The following is a 23,013-nucleotide window of genomic DNA, read 5'->3' as shown; positions in this document are numbered from 1 at the left end:
AGCCTCCTCCTCCTCTCCAGAGCCTCCTCCTCTCCAGGGCCTCGTCCTCTCAGAGCCTCCTCCTCCTCTCCAGAGCCTCCTCCTCTCCAGAGCCTCGCTCCTCTCCAGGGCCTCCTCCTCCTCTCCAGGGCCTCGTCCTCTCAGAGCCTCCTCCTCCTCTCCAGGGCCTCCTCCTCTCCAGGGCCTCCTCCTCTCCAGGGGCCTTGCTCGTCTCCAGGGCCTCGCTCCTCCTACAAGGTTCAACTAAGTCGATTAAATTCATCTTCCATCTTATATTTCCGTGATGATTGACATCCGGCTACGTCGGGTTCCCAGAAGCTGATCCTCCTCAAACCAGCTTTCAGCTTTCAGGATAATTACGCGTCCAACTTCAAAGGAGGGAAGCGTCGATCACAGAAACATGATTAATAAAGCTTCAATGTCAAATAAACTCCTCTCCCGTTCGCCCCCACAGGCTTCACAACTTAATGAATAAACAGTTATTATGACCTGTTATGAAACGGGGAACTGATGAATGTGTGTAATATTGCTTCATGCATGAAGAGCAGCTGTGTTAATGCAGAATATTACAACCACAGCGGCTTACATTTTAATTAAAAAAGATCTACATTGTCTACAGAAACATCTATGAATCATAAATCTGACAAGTTATAAACCATAATGTAGTTCATATTCAAACCTTATTAAAAAATACAAATTAACAGAAACGTCAATCATCTGTACACCAGAATATTTTCAGGTTTAGTCAAGATTTTTTATTTTCATTTCATCTCCACAATGACCAGTCAGCCGATCAAACCGGAAACACCAAAATAAAACCGGATGTCCCACCATCAGTACAAAAACATGAATTTAACGGGATATGATAATAAATATATCCAGCAGAAGCTGTAACATGTTTTTACTGGTGAATACAAGACTTCTTCACCTCCATCAAGATATTTATGCCTGAACTTTGAAAAAAAACAAAAAAAACAGCACATTCTGCGCAAGTCCACGTTTGATTGGTTCTCCCACAATGCAACGCGCATCTGTCATGGCTGCTCACTGATGCCACTTGCGCCACATGGGTGGAAATAAACCTTTTGATCTCTGGCTGACAAACAAGCGTCTAACTCTTTAAGAAAAGCTCCAGACTGCGGCTTTGACCCGACGGACCGACCGAGCGGCCGGAAGCTCGCGGCGGCGGAAGCGTCTCTCTCCGCGGGCCGGACGCGGCCGTGATGCGGCTGCACGTCGAGGTCCCCGTGCTGCGGGGCTTTCTGACGCCCAGCGAGGCAACGCAGTGGAAGCAGCATGTGTTCAACACTGCAGGTGAGGAGACAGCAGGATGTGTCTGTTGCTTCACACACACAACAGACAGCAGGTGAAATCACCTGAAAGGGCTTTTTTTTAAAGATGGCTACACGCGCAAGTTGCGGCAGCTTGAAGAAAAGTGACATTTCACCGGGATGAAACTCCCGGAAACGCGACGCTGCTGCCGGGTCTGTTTGTGGTGACGACAGCGTGTGGATGTCACGGTTCAAATGAATCTATATGGATGTGATGGAGCAACGATACGTCTCGTGTTGCGGGGACAACGTCACGCCAGACTCCATTCATTATTTCGGGTAATATCAATGTTCGTCACTCGTTGGCAACAGCAGATAACTCGTGAAGTAAAACCTGATGGCGGGTTTAAATATTACGAGTGTCTCTTCCATTCGGCATGGTTCACGTCCATTTAAATAAACTGTCCACCTGTTTAATTCACCTAAGCTAACCTTAGCTTAGCTTAGCCAGCGGAGAGCCAGTCGGGGCTCCGTGGCTCGTGAGGTTGAGCCTGACAGCATCGCTCAACCCGGTTCCCTTGTTGCGGGGTCTTGTTGTGTCTTGTTGTGGGACCATGTGTCGGCTCGTGGAGTCTCCGCCGGACTCCCCCAGCTGGAGCCCGGCGTCACGGCTCCCCTCCCTCGGTCCACATGGCGCCGGCAGACGTCCCCACGTGCGGTCACCGCAATGTGCGGGACGGGGTCCTCTGTCTGTCCGTCATGTCTCTGCGCGGCCAGCGGGACCAGGACCGTCTCCTCCAGCAGGACCCAGTGGGTGTGACGGGACACGTGGTTCCACTGTTAGATTAAGATTATCATCCAGCAGAGCTGTAGTGTTCAGTCAGAAAACACTCGTATTAATACTACAATGATCTATCATTCTATAATAAATATCAATAATGGACTCCTCTTGTCTTCACCTGCAGTTTACAGTCGTCCCTCCCTCATGATCACATATAAAATCCATTCAGTATATTTATTAGAAATAGTTCAGTGTCACTGTTTTATAATTGTGGTTTTTAAATTACAAACGTATTCCACGTATGAGTTTGTTGTGTCTAAACAGACGACTTCTGCAACGAGCAGGACGCTGCGTCTGCACTGCTCATCACTGTTGGCTGCGTAGATGGAACGCATCCAGCATGCGTAAAGCATGCAGAAAGCATCTTCCACCTATAAAGCATGCGTGAAGCATCCGGCATGTGTGAAGCATCTTCCACCTATAAAGCATGCATAAAGCATGCATAAAGCATGCAGAAAGCATGCATAAAGCATGCAGAAAGCATGCAGAAAGCATGCAGAAAGCATGCAGAAAGCATGCAGAAAGCATGCAGAAAGCATGCAGAAAGCATCCGGCATGTGTGAAGCATCTTCCACCTATAAAGCATCCGGCATGCATAAAGCATCCGGCATGCGTGAAGCATCCGGCATGCGTGAGGCATGCGTGAAGCATCCATCCGGCATACGTAAAGCATCCATCCGGCATGCATAAAGCATGCAAAAAGCACGACGGACCACCAGGATGTGTCCGTTGTGTCGATGGTCGCTCTGGCGAGAGGAATGAGAGTTTTTGGGTTTTGAGTTGACGTCTTTTTCCAGAGTCACGGACTGGACCTTTAACTGTGTTGCGTGGCTGTAATGCGCGTTAGCAGGGCGCCTGGTGTCAGGGAGGAGGTGAGCAGACCTTCAGCTCAGCTGATCTAATAAACCAAGCGGCTGGTGGGAGGAGGAGGAAGACGAGGAGTGAGGAAGGGCTTTGGCCTCATGATGAGGTGCAGCTGGTGGTTCATGACATTCCAGCTACCTTGAGCTCTGCCAATGAAATGACAGCAGTGACAGGAACCAGGGAAGAGTCCCTCACATCAGGACATCATTCATAAACACTGCGGCCATGAGCTGCAGTCCAGAAGCTCACGGTGAATACGGTGGTTTGAGTCCAGAGTGTTTGGTGGTTTGGTCCTGTGATCACCTGCAAACTGAGTCAGAGGCTCCTTCAGTCCAGTAGCAACATCTCCACGTTGCTACGAAGCCGACACCATGGACGGTTTGATCGCTGATGCTCCTCCATGTGCTTTCTGCCGGGAAGATTCCAGTGACAAAGTGTTTTCACTGATCATTATTATTATTATTTCCTTTCCACTTTGCTGGTTTTGTCACAGTGAAGCTGCCATGAAACCTCCGTGAAGTCCACGGGGAAACATTTTGACGTCTTATTGCATCCGGACAGCAGTCCATGAATCAAATACTCGGGTTGAACGTTCTACTTTCCTGCCCACCACCGAGCTTCCTTTGCACTTATCCGGGTCTGATTTGTAGATTTAGCATGCCGGGCATGCCGAGTACTCTGCAGATGGGCGCTGCTCTCTTGGAATTAAAGATTTAGCAGCGAGACGATCCCTGAGGAGGGTCGAGGATGGCGTGGTGTGTGTTGTCAGTGTGCGTGTGTGAGGACTTCGGGCTCCTCCGTTGGCTTCATCGGGCTCACCGGCGGCTTCGCTCTCGGTTCCCTCCACCGGGAGGAAACAAAGCAATCAATGCTAACGAGCTAAGCCAGCCTCCCTCCAATAAAGAGCTTATGAAGGGCTGTGAGATGTTGAACCCAGCGCGCCCACAATCATTCCTGATCGGGCAGCGGCGGCTGTCCTTTTTCATAAATCAACATTTCTCAGCGTCTCACAACGCAGTGTGTGGCGGTGTGTGTCTGTGTGGGAGATAACTAGCCAAACACTCACACACTCCTCTCTGGGGAGCCGTGCGGTACGCTCACTGACTTAATGAGGATGTGGAGTTGGATTAAAAATCACTGCTAAACAATGTTGGACTAATGTGGACGGATTGTCAAGATGGTTGAAGGTTCGAGTCCCCACGCCGTGGAAAAACCGATACAGCACAGTATCGCGATATTTTGCGTGGTGATATTGTATCGATACACGGAAGGAGAGTATTGATCTTTTATCTAATCAATTCTAAATGTTTTGGTCCTAGAATAATGAAATCAATTTATTTTTTGTTGACAAAGTTTTCCTTTGGGGACAATTTGCGGCTGGAAAAAATTTAATAAATCGCGATACTCAATGTATCGCGATAATATCGTAAAGTATCGTGACGGTATTGTATCGTGGGACCTCTGCTGATTCCCATTCCTCGTGTTCATATGTGTTCAGAAGGTCAAGAGTTAACAATATAAACATGTAGCTACATCTCTACATGTGTAAATGTGTAGAGATCTGGATATTTTGAGGTATTTAGATCTCTAGATATCAACATTTCTCAAGATCTGGACGTCTAGAAAGCGATCGCCGTCTATTGAAGAGTTTAACGACTTCTTCGTAAGTAGTGGCACAGCTTGTCAGTTTCATTTGTCTGTATTTATTTCTATATTTCGACCACGCAGCTGTTACTTCAGATGAGATTCATACGTGAGGCGGGTCGTGGACTTGATGTCTGTCTTGTTCTTGCTGGTCATTCATGCACTTTGACTCTATCAAACAGAAAAAGGTCGTCCGGCCGTCAGCGTTGCTTCACACAGCGCTCAATGCGACGGATGATCATTCATCATGAGCCACTTTGACGAACCACACAGCAGCTGCTGCACTTCCTCACACTCATCCTCTCATCTGAATCACCATTTCAGTGTTTCTCTTATCGGCTCGCGTCCTGAAGACGTGAGCAGACGGGCGGATGCCTTATCTTCTCTCTGGAGAAGCGCCGATAACAAACAAAGCGTCTTCAGACCTCGCTCCAGAAAGCCTCGTGCTCCTTGAGGAGCTTTTAGTCGATCAAACACCAGATTACGATCGCGAGGCTCTGGAATGATCTGATTGAGATCCACACGAGGGTTTAAACGCCTTCAGGCTGCATCTGTTTGAATTCCTTCCAGTCGTTTGACACAGTACGCACACACCACCTCGCATCCTTCAGGGTCAGGTGTGTGCGTCCGCAGGTGTACGTTGCCGTGTGTTTGATGACATCGTGTCCAGGTGGTCACATGACCTGACGCTCAGCGTGAACTCTCTGGTCTCCTAGAGGCCGGCCCCCTGCTGGAGGCCCTGATGGAGGGCGACTGCGCGGCGGTCCTGAGGAGCCCCCAGGTGTCGCAGCTGCTCGCCGGAGACGGCAGCTGCATCGACGGGGAGGACATCGAGGCCTACCTGGAGAGACGGGTCCTGCTGTACCTCGACGACGACGACCAGCACGCCGACAGGTAACGCAGCGTGACGGACGCAGTCGGGCGCTGTCGTCAGTTAATACAACGAATAACGCGCCACTAGCGCTCTTTAACAGGCGCAACACCACGACGCAACAGTTTGACACACAAGCAATTTGTAACACTCACAATCGGCCGTTTATAAAATGGTGCCGCCTAACTGCATGCTGGGTAAAGCTCGCCCGCTATTACAACCAGAAGAAACTGAGTCGCTACATGAAAACCAGGAAGAGACACCTTCACTCTCCTGGGTCCTAAGTCCCTCCATGTTCAGTCCTAACAGCTGCTCACCGCTCCCTGGCCAGCTGTTCAAAACAGCTGTTTGGCTGACCGGCGCTCCTTCACAGCATCTATTAATTAATGTTTACTCGGGGAAAAAATACTGTGAAACCGCCAAAATTTTACAAAATACCGTGATATTCATTTTTTTGCCGTACAGCCCCGCCCTCATAATGAGTTCAAATTTAAAAAAACACTTCCAGTAATGTTCTGTAAGAGATGGTAACAATAAATATGCAAATGAGCGTGTCCACGTGGACGTGAGGATGCGGGTAAAGTATCACAAAGCAGTTTCTGAAGAGCGCTTGTTTGTTCTCTCGCCGCCTTTTATTCTTTTAGTTGTGAATTATTCATGTTTAATGAGGACGGCTCAACATCCTCCTCCTCCGACGGATCCATTTCCTCTCCTATCACCTTCCATCCTTCCTCTTTCCTAATAGAAAAGCAGCAATGCGTGGCGCTGCCGATTGCCTGTTTTTAAATCCCTGTAATTGCCGTCAGAGTGAGGGACGAGCGTTCCTGTGAACGGTGGCACCCTGAACGCAGCGTCGTCCCTTCACTAACGTCCAGTGTGTGTGTCCTGCTGCAGGGAGCTGGTGGTCATGGCGCTGGCCGTCTGCTGCCTCCACATGTTCGCCCAGAGCAACTGGACCGGGCCTCCCGTCTCCGTGCCCATCGCTGACCTGCTGCCTGCGGCCCTGCTGTCCGCTCAGGTGTGAAGCTTCATTCATATCAGTTTACTGAGAAGTTCCACTCACTCCGGGAGGCCCTGAAAACCATTTAAAGGTTTAATTTAAAGGTTTCATCAGCTGAAATCGTGGCGATTAAAGTAAATTCTGTCGTCAGAAAGATGTTCAGCTGCTTCTGGGTTTAACTGTTTGAGGAATCAGCTCTTCACTGAAGGGAAGTGGAAGTGTGTGTGTGTACAAAATGTCCTCCATCATATGTGTACCTCTTCGTCGTGTCTCTGCCTGCAGACGCAGACGCCGCTGGAGGCCGTGCACGCCGGCCTGCTGCTGGACGGGGAGTCCGTGTACAGCCTGGTGGGAAACCCCGTCCTCCTGCTGCTGGCCAGGGTCATCCTCACCAAGTGCTCCTCCAAGATGGCCGACCTGCAGGTAACAGCCTGACGCCGTGAGGGAAAGCAACCTGCCGTGTGAGCTGATACGAACACGTTACTATTCATATTGTGAGTCTTTGTGGTACCTGACAGCTCACCTGTCAGCTCCCGGTCTGTTTCCAGCATCCTGGAGCGGCTAACGGCTAACGGCTAGCGCTGAGCTCACGGTGAGGACGCGGACGCGAGCGCAGCGACGCTTTTCCCGCCGGAGGCGCTTCAGTTACTTAGTGAGATGAAAGTGAAGCGGCTCCGCTCTGTTCGGACCGTCGGGCTTTTTTTTTAATGCTTGACCTCGTCTGCACCCGACTGCTCATCCATGATCCAACTCGCCGCGTTGCAGCCGCTACAGAGGGAGGAAAGGACGCCACCACGATGTGTGTGTGTGTGTGTGTTAACATGCTCAGTTAGCGTGTGTGTGTGTACCGGAGGATATTGATTCAGTGAGACAGACCATTAAAGCTCCATGCGAGCACCAGCAGGACGGGTCTGACAGAGAGGTTCATGGGTAACTTCCTCTGTACGGCGCAGAGCAGGAGGCTGCAGGAGGAAGTAGAGCACTCGCATGGCTGCAGGACGTCCTTCTGTTCCTCCGCCTGCCTCTTTGTGACAGAAAAGAAGCAGCGAGCTGTTTGCAGAGTCAGCACTTTTGGACTTTTATTTGTGCTAAAAGGCCTCAAGCTGCAGTTGTGTTTGTTTATTTATGAACCAAAGAACCAGCTGGGTATATATTGTGTTTCTGAAATGAAATATGTTCATTGAATGGTTTTTAATTGGATAAAACACTTTCTATTTCCACACCTTGTTTCATACCATCACACAGTTAGGTGTTGGGTGTGAGAGGCGTGACGGACCTTCATGCAGTCTTGACTTCACTGTAGGAGCTGATCGTTGTCTCTTCACCGTCGCTCGTCCTCTTGACTTCTTCTTCTCTCCGTCCAGCTGCTGCCGTGGTGGACGCTGCGCTACGTCAGCCTCCACCAGCACATCCTGGAGGCCTGCTCGCCTCAGCTGCACAACCTGGCCCTGAGCTGCATGGACAAAGGTGTGTGTCTGTCTGTGTGTGTGTGTGTGTGTGTGTGTGTGGCGCTCAAACTATTGATCAAGGATGAAGACAATGAAGCGATTCTGATTTCTCTAGTTTGGCTCATACGGTCTTCTTCTTCTTCCTCTTCAGTGATGAAGTGCTCGTCTCTGTCGCAGCAGAGGAACCTGGCGACTCATTTCCACCTGGAGTGTGTGTACACCTGCCTCACCTACTACGACTACCAGCCCGCCAAGGAGCACATGAGGAAGGCCCAGGAGCTGTCGGGGCTGGACATCAACATGACGGGTACGCAGCAGTGCAGCGTCGCCCGGTCCGTCGGAGGATGCTGTCGTAGCCGCTAACGACTCGCCGACTGCCCTCATAGATCTGTCATGACACGCCGCATGGTCCTTTTTGTCTTTTTTATCAAATATAGCAAAATTATTTCGCCAAAAGGACAATTAACTTTCATAATCTGGCAATTATTAGTCATTATTATGTTATAAAGGCTTAAAACAGTGTGTAGGAACTAAAATGTAAAGAAACATATTTGAATTTTTATCATATTTATCTTCTAAACAATTGAAAATGAACCTGAGCAAAGCGAATTAGTTTTGCTTCCTTTTTGCACGTTACTTACTTTGCTCCGTACCAGAAGGGTTGTCGGGTCGATGAGCTCTGGGGCCAGAACGTCTTGGCCCGTGATGGTTCGGGCGCTGCTGCATCCAGTGGAAGCCCACACTGATGCTGGTGACGCCTTCATGGACAGTAACCACTTCCTGTGTCCGGTCTCTCTAGGGGCTCTCGGCAAGCGGACCCATTTCCAGCAGACGTACTTAGCTCAGCTCATTCTTGAGGTCAAGAAGAAACAAGAGGATGAGGAGGAGAAGGAGGAGGAAGAGGAGGCCAGCCACACCCCCACCCCGCAGGCCAGCCTGCCCAAGGTCCGTGTTTCTGCTGTCTTCATGTGTTGAAGCTGCATTCTCTCTCCTGACCACCAGGGGGCGACTCCTCTGGTTGTATAGAAGTCTATGCTTCATGTGTTAAAGCTGCATTCTCCATCCTGACCACCAGGGGGCGACTCTTCTGGTTGTATAGAAGTCTATGCTTCATGTGTTAAAGCTGCATTCTACCTCCTGACCACCAGGGGGCGACTCCTCTGGTTGTATAGAAGTCTATGCTTCATGTGTTAAAGCTGCATTCTCCATCCTGACCACCAGGGGGCGACTCTTCTGGTTGTATAGAAGTCTATGCTTCATGTGTTAAAGCTACATTCTCTCTCCTGACCACCAGGGCGCGACTCCTATGGTTGTATAGAAGTCTATGCTTCATGTGTTAAAGCTGCATTCTCCATGGGGCGACTCCTCTGGTTGTATAGAAGTCTATGTTTCATGTGTTGAAGCTGCAGTCTCTCTCCTGACCACCAGGGGGCGACTCCTCTGGTTGTTTAGAAGTCTATGCTTCATGTGTTAAAGCTGCATTCTCTTTCCTGGCCACCAGGGGGCGACTCCTCTGGTTGTATAGAAGTCTATGCTTCATGTGTTAAAGCTGCATTCTCTCTCCTGACCACCAGGGGGCGACTCCTCTGGTTGTATAGAAGTCTATGCTTCATGTGTTAAAGCTGCATTCTCTCTCCTGACTACCAGGGGGCGACTCCTCTGGTTGTATAGAAGTCTATGCTTCATGTGTTAAAGCTGCATTCTCTCTCCTGACCACAAGGGGGCGACTCTTCTGGTTGTATAGAAGTCTATGCTTCATGTGTTGAAGCTGCATTCTCTCTCCTGACCATCAGGTGGCGACTCCTCTGGTTGTATAGAAGTCTATGCTTCATGTTAAAGCTGCATTCTATCACTTCGGCCTTTCTGCTGCCCAGATTGCACAACAGGGGCAATAGGTAGTGTTACCCAGCATCCTCAGCAGAGGGAGACGTCTGCCTCTGCAGCCTGAAAACCGCCTGAGGTCTGTTGCTACTGTTGACCCAGTGCTCTGCACCGCCACCCTGCTCTGGTTTTAGGATTGGAGACAGAATATTCTGACTGTTCTGGTCCAGTGAGCACGTTAGGTCTCGTGTTGTTGAGGTTCAGCACCCTGTTTAGTGTCTAATTCACAGAAAGAAAGTCACAGTGCATCACACTGACTCGTAGCTCAAAGAACAAATGTTAAGACTATTATGAATATGTAAAATAAATATATATAAAATACATAAATCATGAACTGAAGACAGGCTTTCACAGCCTTTGCATAATGAATCAATCAAATAATTTCCTCCATCTTCAAGCCAAACTTTAGACAGATCATTTTAATATTTCACAGTTCTAACAATAAATGAAAACGTGCATACACATGCACACACATGAATACAGGTAAATACATAAATATAGTGTTTGTGCGAGTGTGTCATGGTGGACTGTGTCGACCCGTTTGTCATGTGACTATAAACGCGGACAATAGTTGTTGCTCTGAAGTACTTCCTGCTGGAGCTTCACACAGCTTCATACAGCGTGTGCACACACACACACACACACACACACATACACACACTCTCCAGCACCAAAAAAATGTAAATAATTAAACTAAAAAATACAAGAAAAGGGCATTTTCTGCTATAGCCCACGATTTAAGAATTATGAATCAGAACATTATATGTTATTTAAATTATATGATCACATGTTTGAAACTTTCTGCACCAAAAAATATCTTTTTTCTTTGTTTTTTTCTGTGTATACATATGTAAATACACTTTGGGGAAAAAAACCTATAGCCTCCTTCGTGATTATATAAAAACTCAAGCCATACAATTTCTATGACGCTGCTAAGTTACTGTTGAACTCCATAATGAGACTTTGGTTTCCCCTCCTGCCTTTCTGGACCGCGTCCATGGAGCTCTGTCTGGTGGCCGCGGTCCAGCGCCGGCTCTTTGTACTCGCTCCACTCGGGCCTTCACTAGAGGAGTAAATCACCTCCATCACGGCTGTCATCAACTAGAGCTTACCGACTTCCTATCTAGAACGGATCGGAGGAAGCAGAGAGGTACAACTCACTTCATCACGGACAAATCAAACGCAATGCCAGCAGGGAAATTGGGCCATTTCTGTCACTGCGGTTCTGACTTAACTTGGCACTCCTGTGTTATTCTAATGAAAGTAAGTCCTTGTTGCAGGTGCCAAGACACATCGTCAGAGCACCGGGTTTGGAATGAGTCTGCATCAATACTTGCCAAGAATAGACGAGAGGAATACACTTGATGTCCATGCATTGTCGAACCCTGACTCTCTGAGTGCCTCACATTGGGGTCGGCGGTGCGACCCACGGCCCCTTCTGTTCATACCCCCATGAGCTTCTGCAGGACCACATCGGAAAACCATCAAGCCCTTTAATGGATGCCTTTGCTCGTGGTATAGCAGGATTAAAAAGGACCAATTTACAAAGACAACCCAACTTTGGTTCATCTGTATCAGCACACGGCTTTTTTTCTGTTCCAATCTTTTCCCCCTGACTTACCGGGAAGCAATAATACTCCCAAATGATGGATGTGAATGACGTCAGAGGTTCTTCCAGCTTTGGAAACTTTGTAATTTGTGGTGCAGAGCAGTTAGGTCTTTACACTAAAACACACACAGCATGCAGACGATTCAGAATGTAGACTTATTATTGGTAAAAACACCATAAAATGGAAAAATAAGTAATTACACAAAGTTGAGTTGGTAAGACCTCCAAAGCTTTCTGGGGGAAACAAACACTTGCAAAATTTTGTTCCAATAAAACGTAGTCCAAGTAAGATTGTATTAACAATCACTTTGGGGTTCAGAGTCTTGCCCAAGGACACTTGGGATCGAATGCCCGTCTTCCACTTGGTAGACGACCATCTCCAGCTCCTGGGCCACAGCCACCATGAGAACCGAGGACTGGATCATGCATTCTGTACGGAAAGCCCACAATGTTACACCTCAAGATAGCATCAACCAACACCTCTTTTCTCATGCCTTCTGCAGTTGAAAGCAGGTTTAAAAGAAATGTATTATTGACCTTGACCCTCAGTCTGAAAGCTAAAAAAAAGTGGTGACAAAATCAACAGTTAGCCGCGGCTACGTTAGCCCGAGTTACCAGCACATAGCCTCACTAGCGTACCTAAACTGACCCGGTCACGTTCCTGTAGTTAGCAGCACATAGCCTCACTAGCTAACCTAAACTGACCCGGTCACGTTCCTGTAGCTAGCAGCACATAGCCTCACTAGCTAACCTAAACTGACCCGGTCACGTTCCTGTAGTTAGCAGCACATAGCCTCACTAGCTAACCTAAACTGACCCGGTCACGTTCCTGTAGTTAGCAGCACATAGCCTCACTAGCTAACCTAAACTGACCCGGTCACGTTCCTGTAGCTAGCAGCACATAGCCTCACTAGCTAACCTAAACTGACCTGGTTATGTTCCTGTAGCTAGCAGCACATAGCCTCACTAGCTAACCTAAACTGACCCGGTCACGTTCCTGTAGCTAGCAGCACATAGCCTCACTAGCTAACCTAAACTGACCCGATCACATTCCTGTAGCTAGCAGCACATAGCCTCACTAGCTAACCTAAACTGACCCGGTCACGTTCCTGTAAAACAGTTTTCATTTCCGCTATCGAACATGAAGCATTAACTGACTTTACATGTAATTTCCTCACAGAAATATTTCTCGACTCTTTTGGTGTGAACACATTATAACTCTGTTGTGTTGATTCATTATTTGAGAAGCTGGTTGCCTTCAGTTGGTAGCAATTTAGAAAAATGCCCACGAGTGAACGTTATCATTAAAAGTGAGATAAAAAAAATGAGCCAACCGTCAGCCATTTTCAAGGAATTGCCCTCGACGCGGCCACATTCATTAGGAATTCAGTCTCTAAGCTTCATGTCTCACAGTTGTAGTTTTCCTTTTCAGGGTTGTGGCCACAAGCAATTACTCAACAACATGCAACTCTTAATGGAAGACAGCATTCCGGCTAATTTTGCCGCTCTTTGTTTTGTTGTGGGCGGCTTGTGGCTGCAGCGTATACGGTCACGTCTGACTCTGTGTTTATTTCCATGTGCTTGCAGGACTACAGTCTGGGTGATGAAACCCGGCTGGATAAGATCAATTTAGCGGAACCAGATGAGTACGAGCTGCCCGACCTCAGCGCTGAGGAGCAGGCCGTCATTCTGGGCCTCTGGTAAGCTGAGATCATCTGATTAATGGCTGTTAAGAAGACATGTTGAGAATAAAAGACTCTTTGTGTTCAGTTCTTCACGAGCGAACTCCTATGTGATTCTAATCGACCAGTTGTACAACCTGAACTGCAGAAAAAACTGAAGATGGTCTTCCTTGTGCTGGTTGCAGACAACAGACATTCGTCAATGGAGTCAATGGGGTAGTTGCAACTGCCCCATTGACTCCCATGTTGGCTCGGACCAAAGGAAGCTGCAGGAGAATAACCTGTTCCAGTTTTTTATACTTCCCCTACGCTCACATTTGTGACACTTCAAACACACGTTTAGCTGTAGCAGCGTTAGCTGTAGCGGCGTTAGCTGTAGCGGCTTTAGCTGCTTTAGCAGAAGATGCTACTGCTGAAAATTGGAGTTAGTGGTAGTTGTACGTGGAGAGGGGTGGCATCTTGCTGCTACTTGGGTTTAGCTTAGTTATCAAGTAGCCGATAGAAATTTCTTTAAAGCAGCAGAATTAAGTCAGTAGCCTGTTAAATATTGAAAATCACTGGGACTCCATTTCTTCGTTGTGTCCAGAAGCTTCTGCCCAAAGATTCTCACCGAAGAAAAACAAAAATATCAGAAGGTATTAGCAGAGAAAATGTAAACGGAGGCGAGAGCTAGCAGGAGAGCGTGTGCACTGTCAGGAAGCAGGAAGCATCGGCTGGTTCCAATAATGTCTTCTGCAGTCCTGAAGGTCTGCTCCTGTGTTTTTTGTGGCTGTGTAAAACCTTGCGGTGAGGTGAGGATGGTGTCTCTGTTGAAGGTCCACTTTATTCCACAGATTAAACATAACATGAAACCACTTAGCTCCACAGCAAGTCCGTGATTAATTCCCCTGCTGCTGCTGGGACTTAAAGGTCCAGTGAAGGTCAATGGAGCGGTCGGTGATTGGTAGGAGATGATGGATGAGCAGCAGGTGCGTCTAAATGACTTGTGGATATGCACACCTGCCTGCCTTGTGAGACACTATCAAAGATAACGTTCTTACACCTCTTGAGTCTTCCAGAGTGTTTAAAAAACAGATTAATGCAACATTTAAATCAGTACTCTATTCATATTGGTGGATCCAAGGAGAAAATAAAGAGAGTACTTATCACTTTGTTGAGGCTCAGGTGAGGCTTACATGAGGGTATATGAGTTATTGTGACATGGTAAACGCAGTGCAAGGTAGATTACTATCACTAGATCCACTCAGCGGCAGTTCTGCCTCGCAATGTCTGACATGAATTCAAATGCACAATCAGGTGCTTGCATATTTAAATGCAGAAGACCTCAAAAAGACGCTGGATAGCGGTTCTGAACATCAATGAACTTGAAACGGCACGTGGGATAAGTTGCATTGGTTCAAATGGGAGAATAATCTAGATTGGTGATTTAAGTGTTAATTATTGTATTAATCAGAGGACATCCCCGTTTATAGACTGTACATTTCGCTTTCTATATGTTCTATATGCAATGTGTAAGCTCATAATCTCTTGATTCATAAACGGTTAAGCTTAAAGTTCATTCTTAAGTCTCAGTCTCGGCCGTGGACGGGTTGTAAGTGGACATTTTGTCTCTGGTTTTTAACCTCAGGCGAGTCAGGAAGTCCATTAGTTTCTGTGGAGTTTCAGCTCTTTTAACTGACAGTGTAGAAACGAATCAAAGCAGTTCTCCTGAAGCTTTCAACACGACTAGTTTGGATGACATTTTGTCCGACCGTGTCAAAGTATTTCCACCTAAATTAAAAATGTCCACCCGAGTGGAAAAAGCCAGTCAGACCGGGGATAATTTAGTTTAAATATGGAGAGAACAGTACACGAGCAGACTTTCTGAAAATGTTTAGTTTTTGAATTAAAAGTGACAAATAGTTGAGTCCAGACTGAAGCGCCATGATTGCTGGCGCTGCACGCTGTGAGTCGACTGAATGTTGTATTGACGTTACACATATTGTCGTCTGGCGCTTTTGACCGTACAACAATCACGACTGATGAAGCATCCAGGCAGCTCACACCTGGTTCCACTCCCACAAAGCCACTTACAATGAGCTCAAAGTGTCATCTATCATGGAAACAGAGTGGTGTGTATCCATGGATTATACATTTTAGACAGACTTGTGAACTAAATACCCTCCGTGTGGTCTTCTGGGTCGTCTATTGTTGCTTTGTGATGTTTTGCATCAGTTTTTCACGTCGGCACAAGAGATGCACTCTGTGGAGAATCCCAGCAATGAACCTAAAACCCCATTTATTGGAGATTACACTGAGTTTGACTGGTAGAAGTTGCCCAACAACCTCTTTAAGGTACAGTGGTTGAAATCCCAGAGAATAAGATTAGCAGCATCCAGACAGACTGGAGACGGTTTCAACAAACGTTTTTGCATCGTGTTGGGATGAAGATAGAACACGGTGATAAATATCTGTGGTGTAAATCCCTTGAAGATTAAAAGAGCCTTAATGAGACAGGAAGCAGTTCAACATGATGGGATGGTTCAGCCGTTTCCGTGCAGTGCCATTAGTACACAATATGTTTGCTGTACAAACGTTAGACCTCTGAGGGCTGAGATAATCCAGAGAGGGGACACGAACCCCTTGATGTCTGATTTAAGGATCCACGGTTTCATTTCCCGCCATCAAACATTCTGTATTCATGAAGTTTATGGACGTTAGTGACGCCTGCAGTTCAGCCACCTCTTCCCTTCTACTTGTCCTCGCACATCTTCTTTCTTTCCTCCGTTCCCGTGTAAACAAGAGCTGCCAGGCTTCATTTACTCCTGATCATACCCGTTCTGTGCAGCATGCGGTCCACTCGGCTGTCCGGTCGGGGCCGAGTCCACTGCGGGCGGAGGATGTGGACTCCTTTTCTTGCTTTATCATGTGTATTCTGTTGACCCAGCACTGCTTGTGCTTGTCTTGCAGCACTGACTTCCAGAAGAATAACCCGGTCCACAAACTGACCTCAGAGGAACTCCTGGCCTTCACATCTGTAAGTCATTCTTCATTGTTTTTGTGCATATTTTCCTGCAATGGAACAGAAACAGACTTCTATAACTGCAAAGTCAGGAATACGTGTTGAAACTACATGCATTCGTAGTTCCCAAGTGTTGCTCTATTCGACTCCGTAACTTTCATTGCCTTGACACGTCCGTTGACTTGTTTCTCTGAACATCACTTGGTTATTAAAATCCGCCCTTATGCTTTTCAACCACACATACATCTTTACTAGAGCTGAACAATTAATCAAGGCCGTGGCGCTGGATGAGCGCAGAGCAAACTAATGGTTGGCAATCGGAGGAAAGAAGACATTTACAGGAAGGATTTCCTTTGTAGTGGAGGTACGCTGCAGGTTTCAGTTCATCTTCAACACTGCAGCACTTCTCAAAATAATAAGTGGATAAGTTTGTTGTTCATATTGTCAAAAGTCAACAATCCTCTTCCTTTAAGAAGCATCTGAAAGGAACTGCAGCGAAGGTTCAGACTCAGCTTGCTTTGTAAGCTTGAATGCTCAAAAGGGGAAGTCCCTGCACTGGCCCCTTGGCACTGGCCCCTCTGCACTGGCCCCTTGGCACTGGCCCCTCTGCACTGGCCCCTCTGCACTGGCCCCTCTGCACTGGCCCCTCTGCACTGGCCCCTCTGCACTGGCCCCTCTGCACTGGACCTCAGCATTAGACCCTCGGCACTGGCCCCTCGGCACTGGACCTCAGCATTAGACCCTCGGCACTGGCCCCTCGGCACTGGCCAGATGATTCATTTAATCATCTGCCAAGTGTTTTCTTGCTTCTGATGGTGGTTTCTCAGATCATTTAGAATAAGGATCAGGTGTAAAATGAGAGCATATGTTTTTTTAAAAATCTTTATTGTTTTTGTACAAGCTTTGTAAAGAAGAAGTAGGAAGTGCATCATACACCGGCCGCTAGTACCTCATTTTCTGACCCCTCGTGTCAGCTTTACTACGTTGAGTGTGAACTAAGCTCAGGTTCAGCTCATCTAATCGTTCGTACTTCAGCTGGCGATGCTCTCCACATGATGAGCTGGGTTTGAGGAGTAATCTGAGATGGAAAAGCTGGCGCTGGCTCTGTGAGCAGGCATCTTCCCAGCCTACATGTAGATCCAGGCATCTGCAGGCTGGTTAGATGGTTGTCACATGTCTAGTCGTCTTCATCGAGACACTGCTGTCATTTTCCTGGAGGAGCTAGTGGAGCTGGAACGATGGCTATTACCTGGCATGTTATATGATGCTTACATGTCCTGAAGGGAACCGGCTTCATGGAGAGGAACAACACGCAGAAAAGCTCCTGGACTCCACTGAAACTAGAAGAACTCGTCAAAGTCAGACTAGAAAACCATCTTTACAAAGTTTGCCCACACGCTGGCATCCGTAAAGTGCAGCTTATCCGTTACATCAGCACATCAAGCTTTTTAAAATTCTTTCCCTTAAACTACAAACTGTGGTCCACAGAAAAGCCCTGACGCGTTAAATATGTAGGAACACTAACATAGCATGACTAGCAACTAACTAGCATGCGCTACATGCACAAACAACACAATTAATACACATCCCAATACAACTATTTAGAAGTTCTTTATCTAATGGGAACATACTCTGTACTTTTCATTGTTTTTTATTCCCGCTGGATTCTACGGAAATAGACAATTTATTGAAGTGTCAGAAAATATGCTAAATTGTGATTGTTTTCTTATATATTTATATATGAGGTCACCTTTCTACCAGGATAGAACAATTGTGTTTGTCTCTTCTGTCCGGAGACGACCCAGGAAGAGTAGGCTTACTTCTGCAGTGTAAATGCTACATGCTAACGCTAATAGAGGTGATCATCTGCATGAGTAGCTCCACACTAACATTGTGCCTTCTTACAATGATGAACCTGAATACATTTGTTTAAATAGTTGGACAGGATAATTAAAAGCAGTACATTGAACAATAGTTTTATCCGTTATCAGCTCGCATGGCTCTGGAATCCTGCGCTCATTAATAGTTTGAGACATGGAAACTGCAATATGGACAGCTTTTTTTGTTTTGTAATAATTCAACAAAAAAAAGCTCATTATCCCGTTCACTGTCAAACACAATAGAGACGATGATGCTTACCATGCCTTATTATTTGGTTTTAATTGCTCAGTGATTGATGTTGCTGGAGGACTAAATGTCTAATTAGGACAATTGACGGTTGCACTAATGACTCCAGCAAGACTGCACAAACATCGTTAGTGTGTTTTCATCCCACCTCAAACCATGCATCACATTTATTGCATATTTCCATTGTGACGAGCAACGTGTAGCTTGACGCTAATAACACTCTGCATCAGGCGTGAAGACTCGTTGTTGGTACCTGAAGGTTGAATGTGTGGTGGGACCAGAGGAGGAGGGATGTAGTGGCTGAAATGTGACGTCAGGAAGCTCAGATTTATGTTTCTGATTGGTTTAAATGAGCTTGTTAACCGAAACAATCTGGTTAAACACAGCGTCTCTCAACGGAAGAAGTTTGGGATCACTTAAAAATGTCCTAATTTTTCCAAAGAAAAGTGTTTTTTTGTCAATGAAGATACCATTAAATGACTCATAAATACCCTCTCTGCATTGTTAATGTGGTAAAAGACTATTCTAGGTGTAAACGTCTGGTTCTTAATGAAATATCTTCATCGGGTATAGAGGCCCATTTCCAGCAGCTATCAGAGTTCTGATGGTACATTGTGTTTGATCATCACCTTAGAAGACCAATGGAGTAGAAAACCCTTAAAAACCCTTGAAACCCTTTGAAAACTCATAAAAACCCTAAAAAAGAATTAAACACCCTTGAAAACCCTTAAAGAAACCCTTAAAAAACATTGAAACCTGTAAAACCCTAAAAAAACAACTTTGAAACCCCTTGAAACTCCCTTAAAACCCTTGAAAACCCTTGTGCAGTGACGTCACACAGCTGAAAACAGCTCTGCTGGAGAGAGAAGCTATGAAACTGTTCTTCCTTTGAGCTGGTTGAGGATCTGGAGCTTCACATTTGTGGGTTCATTAAACTCTCAAAATGTCCAGAAAGAGAGAACTTTCATGTGAAACTCTCCAGTCTGTTCCTGTTCTTGGACGTGAAGGATGTTCATGGATCCAGAATTGGACTCAGTGTAGTCCCAGAGTTGTTCTGTTGTGTTCCTCATGTTGTGTTCCTCATGTTGTGTTCCTCATGTTGTGTTCCTCGTCCGTCTGCAGTGTCTTCTGTCTCAGCCGAAGTTCTGGGCCGTAGAAGTCTCGGCGCTTTGCCTCCGGACCAAACTGGAGAAAGGCATCTCCCGATGTGTGGAGAGAGCCATGATGCAGACCCAGGTGAGGACGAGGGACGGGCGCCGAACCGTCACCCACATGTTGGGGTTCACGATCGACCCTTCCCTAATGACTTAAGGGGTTTTTCTATCAAAGCCCTGAAACGTGTATCCACACAAATGAATTCCTAATGCATGATTTATGTTAAAGAGCTGCAGAGCTCACGCAGCCAGAGAGTTATTGAGCGACCTTGTTTTCTCTCTTGCAAACGTCTCATGTTATTTTGGATGTTGATCAATAACAGCCCGAATGCAGACGTCATTATGGGATTATGAAAGCCGCTGGAGGAGTTATGAGGCTCAGGAGCCGGTGGAAGATGCTCGTTGCTTCTGCTGAACTCAGTGAATATAACAGGGCTTTAGTTTTCCACTCAGAGGTTTCAGGCTCGAGGCGACGCGCTGAGAATACAATTGGAAGCTCTTAATGTCATTTTCTTCAAAGCACTTCATGTAGCTGCAGTGCTTTTCCTATAAAAGCTTCAACAAATTGAATCAGAAGGTTGAATCAATGAAACGTATTCCATTGTGGAGATCAATATGTGTATTCTTCCGTCTCTTCCAGGCGATCGTGGATCACTTTGAGGACCAGAAGTGTCCGGCGGCCGAGCGGCTCAAGGTCTTCTACTCCTGCCAGCCCCCCACCAGGTGGACCGTCCAGGTAGCTAACGGGCTACTGTTATAAAGCCAGAGGAAGTGAATGAACTGTTCAGTGATGCTAAGCTACATCTACATGTGACTGTTAGCATGACGTGTTTTCATGACGTTAATGTGCTGATGTTTGAGAAGTGATCATGGTGTTCATTAAGTGGGCTAGGATGCTAATTGTAGATAACTCTTATGCGAAAAAACACTTATGCGAGCCAACGCTTATGTGAGCTAACGCTTATGTGAGCTAACTCTTTTGTGAGCTAACTCTTTTGTGAGCTAACTTTTATGTGAGCTAACGTTTATGTGAGCTAACGTTTATGTGAGCTAACGTTTATGTGAGCTAATGCTTATGTGAGCTAATGCTTATGCGAACCAACACTTATGTGAGCTAACGTTTATGTGAGCTAACGTTTATGTGAGCTAACGCTTATGTGAGCTAACGCTTATGTGAGCTAACGTTTATGTGAGCTAACGTTTATGTGAGCTAACGTTTATGTGAGCTAACGTTTATGTGAGCTAACTCTTTTGTGAGCCAAAGCTTATACGAACAAACACTTATGTGAGCTAACTCTTATGTGAGCTAACTCTTATGTGAGCTAACTCTTATGTGAGCTAACTCTTATGTGAGCTAACGTTTATGTGAGCTAACGTTTATGTGAGCTAACGTTTATGTGAGCTAACGTTTATGTGAGCTAACTCTTTTGTGAGCTAACTCTTTTGTGAGCTACCGGTTATGTGAGCTAACTCTTATGTGAGCTAACTCTTATGTGAGCTAACGTTTATGTGAGCTAACGTTTATGTGAGCTAACGTTTATGTGAGCTAACTCTTTTGTGAGCTAACTCTTTTGTGAGCTACCGGTTATGTGAGCTAACTCTTATCTGAGCTAACGTTTATGTGAGCTACCGCTTATGTGAGCTAACTCTTATGTGAGCCAACGCTAGTGTGAGCTAACTCTTAGCCGCCTTAGATGCGACATCCTAAGTAGTAGCTTTGGGAAGGCGATGAAGAAGGCAGAGTCTTCCTCACTTCAGGTCGCTCTCACTAGTTTTCTTCATGCGCTGATCAACATGCGGAGGAGACCAAAGCTCAGCAGAGCTTCATCTTCATGTTTTATGGTGTGCAGGAGGAGACACTTCAGGGGGCGAGGGATCCATTAAGCATCACAGGAGCTGTCAGAAACTCCACTAATGACATTGTGTGACACACTCGCTGAACCAAAAAGCATCATAAGATCTCCAAAAGACAAAATATGTGACACTCTTAACAGCACCCAGGACGGCAGGCAGAGTGCAGCAGCAGCAGCAGTAAGTAGAAGAGGCAGTAATGGAAAGATTTAGACTTGTCCAAAAGATTGAAGAGAGAGCGAGAGAGGCGAGTGGGGGAGGAGCCGTCACCCGGGCGCCATGTAATAACTGATAACAGCAATAAAGCTGGAATTGAAGAGTCTGTATTGCCGCCTGAGGACCAGAAAGCAGGTTGAGGCGGATGATTGCTGCGACGCTTCCTCCTCACTGGAGCAGCCAGGAGACAAAGCACTGGAGGCCGCTTCACGGTCGGGGTCGTGTATTGGTTTTAATGGCTTCTCGGAGCGAATGGACGTTATGTTCATTGTGTAGCGCTGTTGGTTTTGCACGTTTCAGGCCTGTCGTGCTTTTACTTTCCTCGTGGTTACCACTGATGTGGCTTCAGGGAAGAGCCGGTTGCTGCAGACTGTCATGGGATGGATTGCCGTGACTTTTTGGAGAGACTTTCATTGTTCTTAAATAACACATCTTGCTCTGTTTGATGACCTTCTGACTCTTCGTGTAGCGCCACCTGCAGTCACATCTGCACTGTTGCAATGAAAGTGTGACGGTTTGCTCCAGAGATTCATGTCTCACCTCGACATGAATTATAATGAACAATGATTCACGACCAGATATCTGCATCCATCATGAGCGTCATGCTCGCTGAACAAGATAAACAAGATGTCTGCTGCTCCTCTTCCTCCTCTTCCTCCTCCTCAGAAACAGCTGGCCAGCCTGCTGACGGACCTCGGCTGCACCAGCTCAGCGCTGCTCATCTACGAAAAGCTGGAGCTCTGGGAAGATACGGTCATCTGCTACGAGAGGCTGGGCCAACACGGCAAGGTACACACACACACACACACACCTTCATCTTCTTCACCTCTTCATCTGTTTATCATTGTAACTTGTGTCTGAGCAGCTTTGCCGGCGGCGACGTGACAGCGAGCGGCTAATTATCCTCCGTGTACACGCTGTAATACGAGCGTTGTGTAGTATCTCGGATGGCAGACTGTTGCGTGTGCGAGCGCCCGCTCGAGGGTCTCCAGGAAGGGGGCGGGGCCTGTTGGCCGGCCGCCAGCCGCCCGGCGGGAGGAGAGCCGCGAAACTCGGGGCTCCTGTCAGCGGAGAGAGAGCGCCGCACCCGACGGTCTGAATCCAGAGCGTGTAGCGGCACGGCCCGGTCACATGACCTGTCACTCAAGTCGTAACTCGACCCTCGCCAAAATGTTTTTCACTTTGTTCCCAAACCTTTATTACTTATTCTGTTACTCGATCATCAACACTGACTCACAATGTTCCCTTCCTACCTTACTTCCTGCTCTCCTGTTCTACTTCCTGATCTCCTGTTCTACTTCCTGGTCTTCTGTTTTACTTCCTCCTGACAATGAATGTGTCCTTCCTTGTGCTTCCTCCTCCTTCCTTCCTCCTCTTCCTTCCTCATGCTTCCTCCTTCATGCTTCCTTATTCCTCCTCCTCTTCCTTCCTCAATGATTCTTCCTTCCTCGTCCTTTTTCGTCCTTCCTCATGCTTCCTCGTCTTTCTCGTGCTTCTTTGTGCTTCCTTATCCTTTCCTTTTCCTTCCTCGTCCTTCGTCCTTCCCTCATCCT

At 46.9% G+C, this 23,013-nt stretch overlaps 1 protein-coding gene across 1 annotated transcript in view; it reads left to right on the top strand.

The window, feature by feature from the left end:
* Positions 1 to 1,031: 1,031 nt before the first annotated feature.
* Positions 1,032 to 23,013, top strand: part of ttc27 (tetratricopeptide repeat domain 27) — a 32,834-nt gene continuing 10,852 nt past the window's right edge. Inside the window, exons 1-12 of the mRNA XM_068568491.1 lie at positions 1,032 to 1,314; positions 5,337 to 5,514; positions 6,386 to 6,509; positions 6,774 to 6,914; positions 7,856 to 7,958; positions 8,091 to 8,246; positions 8,739 to 8,884; positions 13,017 to 13,129; positions 16,061 to 16,127; positions 19,362 to 19,475; positions 20,034 to 20,129; positions 22,127 to 22,249. Of these exons, the coding sequence (XP_068424592.1) occupies positions 1,224 to 1,314; positions 5,337 to 5,514; positions 6,386 to 6,509; positions 6,774 to 6,914; positions 7,856 to 7,958; positions 8,091 to 8,246; positions 8,739 to 8,884; positions 13,017 to 13,129; positions 16,061 to 16,127; positions 19,362 to 19,475; positions 20,034 to 20,129; positions 22,127 to 22,249 (1,452 nt within the window). The 5' untranslated portion in view covers positions 1,032 to 1,223. The remainder of the gene's footprint in view (positions 1,315 to 5,336; positions 5,515 to 6,385; positions 6,510 to 6,773; positions 6,915 to 7,855; positions 7,959 to 8,090; positions 8,247 to 8,738; positions 8,885 to 13,016; positions 13,130 to 16,060; positions 16,128 to 19,361; positions 19,476 to 20,033; positions 20,130 to 22,126; positions 22,250 to 23,013) is intronic.

This window comes from Clinocottus analis, unplaced genomic scaffold (assembly GCF_023055335.1).
Source record: "Clinocottus analis isolate CAN_PGR_092001 unplaced genomic scaffold, fCliAna1.0.p SCAF_8, whole genome shotgun sequence".
In the NCBI taxonomy this organism is placed as follows: domain Eukaryota; kingdom Metazoa; phylum Chordata; class Actinopteri; order Perciformes; family Cottidae; genus Clinocottus; species Clinocottus analis.
The sequence above is the reverse complement of the archived record's forward strand: the minus strand, read 5'-3'. Positions and strand labels throughout refer to the sequence as shown.